The sequence below is a fragment of the Eretmochelys imbricata genome, chromosome 1, assembly GCF_965152235.1.
Source record: "Eretmochelys imbricata isolate rEreImb1 chromosome 1, rEreImb1.hap1, whole genome shotgun sequence".
Lineage (NCBI taxonomy): Eukaryota > Metazoa > Chordata > Testudines > Cheloniidae > Eretmochelys > Eretmochelys imbricata.
Genome location: NC_135572.1, coordinates 4,386,289 through 4,393,344, shown reverse-complemented (window position 1 = coordinate 4,393,344; position 7,056 = coordinate 4,386,289). Strand labels below are relative to the sequence as shown.

The following is a 7,056-nucleotide window of genomic DNA, read 5'->3' as shown; positions in this document are numbered from 1 at the left end:
TGGCTTACAGGAAACCAGGCGGTGTTGGAAATCTCACTATGGGATGTTCAGGGATGCACAATGTTTGTGTGTGTTGGTGGGAGGGGGGCGTGCAGTACGCACATTACAGTGACACAGATACCTGAAACTGGACAAAATAGGGAATGGACATCCTGCCTAATGCAGAGCAAAGAGGCATAATGAGGCCTCCTGGGATAGTGGGTATCTCAGACTGTAATGGAATTTGGACCTCACTGTAGCAGACTGTCTCTGACCAATCCCCCATCTGGACTATCCCTCCTCCCGTGAGCAGCCCTACAACAATCTTGTGGTAATGTCAGCGATTGCCAACATGGAACACCATCCTCAGGAAGGGGTGTCTGGGTTTCTAATGGGCTGCAATACGTTAAAGCGTTGTGTCGTTTTGAGGCAGAGTTACTCACACTGGCTCCTTCTAGTCTCCACGTCCTCTCCCCTTCTCACCGGGTCTGTCCCTCTCTCCTTCCCTGCACAGCCTGAGCTGCTGCTGGGGTTCCCTTCACTGAATAGGTTCCTTTTCCTGGGTTCAGGCAGACACTGAGTTTAACTTAGTCTGAGGACGTATTTCTGGGAGCTGTCTCTGTGGGATCTGGCACCTGCTGATGGTCCCGGCTGAGGGGTAGCACTGTGTGGCAGGGCTGGAAGTTGTGAGGTGGGGAACATACATTGACAAGTGGCCAGCACTGGAGGTTCTGTGGCAGGGACTGGGATATATAGAGTCAGGTGGGCAGTACTGAGTGTTATGGAGGTGGGGAGAAGGGTATAAATGGACAAGCAGGCAGTGCTGAGGGTTGTGGGAGTAGGTAGGGAGATCTACACAGAGAAGCAGGCAGCACTGTGGTTTGTTGGGAGAGGCTGAAGGTGTAAAGTCTCAGTATCCATGTACATGTCCAAACCCTTGCTCATTCTTGCTTAGCTCATGGCCATAAATACATCTTGTGGCAAGGAGTTCCTCATTCTATTTAGGCATTGGGGGAAGAAAGCATTCTATTTTTATCAGTTTTGTATTTACCACATTTCAGTTTAGTTGAATGTCCTCTTGACCTTGTGTTATGAGACAGGGAGAACTTATTCTCCATCTACTCTACCAGTGAGAATTTTCTCATATCTCCTCTTATTCATCTCCTCTGTAACATAACAATCCCAGTCTTTTCAACCTCTCTCCATATGACAGTTTCCCCAGGCCCTTGATCATTCTCATTGCCCTTGCTCGAATCCCTCTTGTTCTGCAATATCCTGTGTGAGAAGGGTGCCCAGTACTACATAGAGGAGACCAGAGGAGGGTGAAATATTGACTGACTGATCTCATGCCATTGTATTTTCTGTATGGTTTCCTATCCCACTCTTCCTGGATCCCAATGTTTTGCTTAGTTCAAGCTTTTTCCTCCAATGGCCATATACATCACAGTTTATTGACATTGAAATTCATCTGCCATCTTGCTCCCTGTTGACTTGGCTTGTTCAGTTCCCTCAGAGGACTTCTCTGCACTTGACTCTGACCTAAATAGTCTGGTGCCACATGTAAATGTTGCCACTTCACTGATCACCTCCAGATTGTTGTTAACTATAAAATATTTATCATACTATTTTCTATAAAGGGCATAACCCCCCTTCACTGTGCTTCTCTCCCTTTACAGGCACCTTGAGCATTTCTGAGCCCAATTGATGCATTGACCACCTGATGGCAGTTTTCAACATCACCCACTCTAACCATTCAACATTCATCCTAATGGGCATCCCTGGCCTGGAAGCTGCCCACATCTGGATTTCCATCCCTTTCTTTATATTCTACATTATCAGCCTGTTTGGAAATTTTACAGTTCTGTTTGTTGTATACAAAGAGCAGACTCTCCACAATCCAATGTACCTGCTGCTCTGCATGCTGGCACTCACAGACATCGCCACACCTACCTTTGTCGTACCAAATGCACTGTTTATATTTTGGTTCAATTTGAAAGGTATTACTATGGGTGGCTGTCTCAGCCAGATGTTTTTCCTTCACACTGTTTCTCTTATGCACTCCACCATCCTTGTGACAATGGCCTTTGATCGTTACGTTGCCATATGTAACCCTCTGAGATACACCATCATCGTCAATAACAGACGTATCGCTAAACTAGGGTTCGTGGGACTGATAAGAGCTGTTCTCTTCATTCTTCCCCTGCCCCTGCTCCTGAGCCGGCAGCCATTCTGTGCAAATCGCATTATCCCCCACACTCAATGCGAGCACACAGCTGTGGTGACGATGTCGTGTGGCGACATTAGAGTGAACAGGATATACGGCCTGGTGCTATTCTTTGTAGTCAACATGTCAGACCTGACACTCATTGCCCTGTCGTATGGTCTGATCATCAGGACTGTCCTCAGAATCCCCTCCAAGAGAGCCCACCAAAAATCCCTCAACACCTGCACAGCCCACATCTGTGTGATGTTGACGTATTATACTCCCAGCCTCTTTTCCAACCTGACAAACCGGTTTGGTCAGGGCATCGCTCCCCACATTCACATCATCTTGGCTGACCTCTATCTCCTCATCCCTCCCATGCTCAACCCTATCATTTATGGGGTCAGATCCAAAGAGCTTTGTGAGAAAGTGGGCAAATATATCTGCAGAAAATGATCACCGATTGAAATCTTTGTGACAAGAATTAGAAAGTATATGTCCTCATTAATCCAGAGTGCACTGTCCATGTTTGGCTGAGCTCAGCGTTGTGGGAAATGTTACCTTTTTTTTCCATGTCCAATACTTCAGGAAGCCTGGAGGATAACCAAAGACTAACAGTAACAAAGTAATTTAATAAAAAATATGAACATTGACTAGCATCACTCGCAGTATCTTGTGGATATTCTTCCACTGTGGCTAAACAACAAAGGAAAAGAAGAGGTAAAAAGGCATCTTTTAAAAAGTGGAAGTTAAATTCCATTGAGGAAAATAGAAAGGAGCATAAACTCTGGCAAATGAAGTGTAAAAATAGAATTAGGAAGGCCAAAAAGAATTTGAAGAACAGCTAACCAAAGACTCCAAAAGTAACAGCTAAAATTGTTTTAACTACATCTGAAGCAGGAAGCCTACTCAATAGCTAGTGAGGTGACTGCATGATTGAGATGATGAAGGAGCACATAAAGACAATAACACAGAAACAAAATGAATTCTTTGCATCGGTCTTCATGGCTGAGGTTAAGAGGGAGATTCCCAAATCTGAGCCTTTCTTTTTAGGTCAAAGTCTCAGGAACTCTCCCAGATTGAGGTGTCATTAGAAGAGGTTTTGGAGCAAATACACACATTTAAAAGTAATAAATTGACAAGACCAGTTAGTATAGTAGGAAGGATACGATTCAACATATTCATAAATGATCTCGGAAAAGTGTAAACTGGGAGGTGGCAAAGCTTGGAGAAGATACAAAACAACTCACGATAGTTAAGTTCAAAGCAAACTGCAAAGGTTTACAAAGGGATCCCATAAAACCGGGTGACAAGGCAATAAAGTGGCAGATGAAATTCAGTGTTGAGAAATACAAAGTAATGCACATTTGAAAACATAATCTCAAATGTACATATAAAACGATGGGGTCTAGATATGGTGTTACCACTCAAGAAAGAGATTTTGGAGTCTCTGTAGATACTTCTGTGAAAACATCCACTCAATGTGCAGTGGCAGTCATAAAAGCTAACAGAATGTTGTGAATCATTAAGAAAGGGATAGATAATAAAACAGAAAATATTGTATTTTCTCTATGTAAACTCACGTTATGCCTCCATCTTTAATACTGCATGCAGATCCAGTTGCCTCATCTCAAAAAAGGTATATGGGAATTGGAAAAGTTTCAGAAAAGGGTAACAAAATGGTTAGGGGTATGGAACGGCTTCCATATTGGAGAGATTAATAGGACTGGGACTTTTCAGCTTGGAAAAGAGAAGACTAAGGGGAGATATGGCAGAGGTCTACAAAATCATGACTGGTGTGGAGGAAGTAAATAAGCAAGTGTTATTTATGCCCTCTCATAGCACAAGAACTAGGTGTCACCAAATGAAATTAATAGGCAGCAGTTTAAAACAAACAAAAGGAAGTGTTTCGTCCCACAACACACAGTCAACCTGTGGAAGTCTTAGCCAGAGGATGTTGTGAAGGCTAAGACTATAACAGGGTTCAAAAAAGAACTAGATAAATTCATGGAGGATAGGTCCATCAATGGCTATTAGCCAGGATGGGCAGGGACAACTCAGAGCTCTAGGTACCCCCACTGACCAAGGTGGCAAAGAGCTGCTGGGTCCTTGAACACATTGGGAGCTGAGAGCTCAGGGTCCTCCACCAGCTGACAGCTCTGGCTCAGCTGTTCTGGAGTTTAAGTGAAAAATGCCATGAAGGTCTCTGAAAATCATGGAACCCACGAACTCCATGACATGAATGTCATTGCTTCAGGAACATTGTTCAGCCTGCTCAGTCCTTGTGTCCTTGGTGCTCCAATGTTATCAGTATCAGCAGATAAGGAAGCCTGCTCATTCAGCAGACCACAAAGTTATTCATAAAGAAAGACCACAGGAACGGTTTGGTGACAAATGCACTCAGCCAAGTTTATTGACCTCTTGCCACAGTCCTAGCACCCTGACTATGAACCAAATAAGCAAATGAGCTTATGAAATTCCTCTCCCAGGTGGTATTACACCAAGAAATCCTTACTGATCAAGGACCCAACTTCACATTACAACTCATGAAATAACTGTGTGATCTACTGAGGGTAAAGACATTTTTGGGGAGGGATAGCTCAGTCCTTTGAGCATTGGCCTGCTAAACCCAGGGTTGTCAGTTCAATCCTTGAGGGGGCCATTTAGGGATCTGGGGCAAAAATTGGGGATTGGTCCTGCTTTGAGCAAGGGGTTGGACTAGATGACCTCTTGAGTCTCTTCCAACCCTGATATTCTATGATTAAGAAGTGATGAGTTGGTAGAGTGATTTCACAGAACTTTGGTGGTGACGTGGCAGAAATTTGTATGCTCCGATTGCAACCACTGGGACCAACTCTTCCCCCAGCTCCATTTGTGTATCAGGAAGTTGCCTCAAGCCTCCAAGTTTTCTCCCTTTGAACCACTGTCTGAGAAGCAGCCTCATGGTTTTCCAGACCTCCTTGGAGAAACATAGAAGAGCAAAGACCCCAGGTGATGAACATAGTCCAATACATTCTTCAATTAAGAAATCACCTCAAGATTTTGTGGAAGTTTCTAGGACAATTTTGCTAAATGCAGCACAGGTACAAGAAAAGGCCTGTAAGAAAGGGATCCAGCTCTGAATGTTCAAACCGGTGGAATGAGTGTTATTCTGACTATCGAGCTTGTTCAAATTACTGGTTCCATGGAAGGGACCGTTTGAGACAAAGAAGCATTTGGGCCTCATTAGCTATGATGTCCAGCACTCAGATAAGAAAAAGGAGACTCAGATAAGAACATAAGAATGGCCATTCTGGGTCAGATCAATGGTCCATCTATTCCAGTATCCTGACAGGGACCAAAGGCCAGGTGTTTCAGAGGGAAAGAACAGAACAGGGTTATTATTGAGGGATCCATCTCTTGTTGTCCAGGTCCATGATCTAGCAGTCAGAGGCTAGAGACACCCAGAACATGGGGTTGCATCCCTGAACATTTTGGCTAACAGCCATTGACAGGCCTATCCTCCATAAACTTATCTTATTCTTTTTCAAACCCCATTATACTTTTAACCTTCACAACATCCCCCGGTTTCATAGGTTGACTGTGTTGTATGTTGTACTTCCTTTTCTTTCTTTTAATCCGGCTGTCTATTAATTTCCTTGTCTGACCCCTGGTTGCTGTGTTATGTGAAGAAGTAAACAAGGCTTCCTCATTCATGTTCTCCACACCATTCAAAATTTTATGGTTCCAAGCTGAAAGAAGGTCATGTGAGACTGTATCAAAATCCTTACTAAAAGCCTTACCTCATCTACCATTTTCCCCCATCCACAAGGCTTGTTACCCTGTCAAAGAAAGCTATCTTATTAAGAAAGTAGAGAAATACAACCTAGATGGAGCTACTATAAGGTGGGAGCATAAGTTGTTGGAAAACCGCTCCCAGAGAGTAGTTATAAATGGTTCACAGTCAGGCTGGAAGGGCATAACCAGTGGGGTTCCACAGGGATCAGTTTAGGTCTGTTTCTTTTCAATGTCTTCATCAACGGTTTCCTAACTGTCAGGTTGGTTAGGTATTAGGATAATTTGCCTGGGGAGGTTGTGGAACATCCATCATTGGAAACTTTTAAGAGCAGGTTAGACAAACACCTGTCAGGGATGTTATAGATGGTGCTGGTCCTGCTATGAGTGCAGGGGACTGGACTTGATAAGTCTTGAAGTCCCTTCCAGTTCTATGATTCTATGATCTATATCTTGAATACTGCATACAGATCTGGTCACCCCATCTCAAAAAAGATTAATTGGAAGTGGCAAAGGTACAGATAAGCAAATAGAAATGATTAGGGGTTTAGAATTCCTTCTTTATGAGGAGAGATTAAAAAGATTGGGACTTTTCAGCTTGGGAAAGGGATGAATAAGGAGGGATATGATAGATGTTCTATAAAATCATGGCAGGTGTGGAGAAATTGAATAAGGAAGCGTTATTAACTCCTTCTCATGACACAAAAACTAGGGATCACCCAATGAAATTAATAGGCAGCAGATTTAAAACAAACAAAAGAAATAATTTCTTCATAGATTCCAATAAGAATTAGATAAGTTCATGGACAGTAGATCCATCAATTTTTATTAGCCAGGATGAGCAGGGATCCAGCACCATGTTCTGCATGTCCATAGCATCTGTTTTCCACAGCCTGGGAGTGGGGGACAGGGGTGAATCACTTGATGATTACTTGTTCTGTTCATTCCTTCTGAAGCATGTGGTATTGGCCACTGTCAGAAAACAGGATACTGGACTAAATGGACCATTGGTTTTACCCAGTATGGTCATTCTTATGCTCTTATATAAACCACAGGTATATCTGCCCTCCACTGTAAGGCACCATTACCCTCTCCCATCC

General features: G+C 43.3%; 1 protein-coding gene across 1 annotated transcript; it reads left to right on the top strand.

Moving 5' to 3' along the window:
* The first annotated feature begins 1,663 nt into the window (after window positions 1–1,663).
* Window positions 1,664–2,638, top strand: LOC144278379 (olfactory receptor 52E2-like). The gene has a single exon (XM_077839639.1). The coding sequence runs from the start codon at window positions 1,700–1,702 to the stop codon at window positions 2,636–2,638; it is 939 nt and encodes a 312-aa protein (XP_077695765.1). The 5' UTR covers window positions 1,664–1,699.
* The last annotated feature ends 4,418 nt before the right edge of the window (window positions 2,639–7,056 follow it).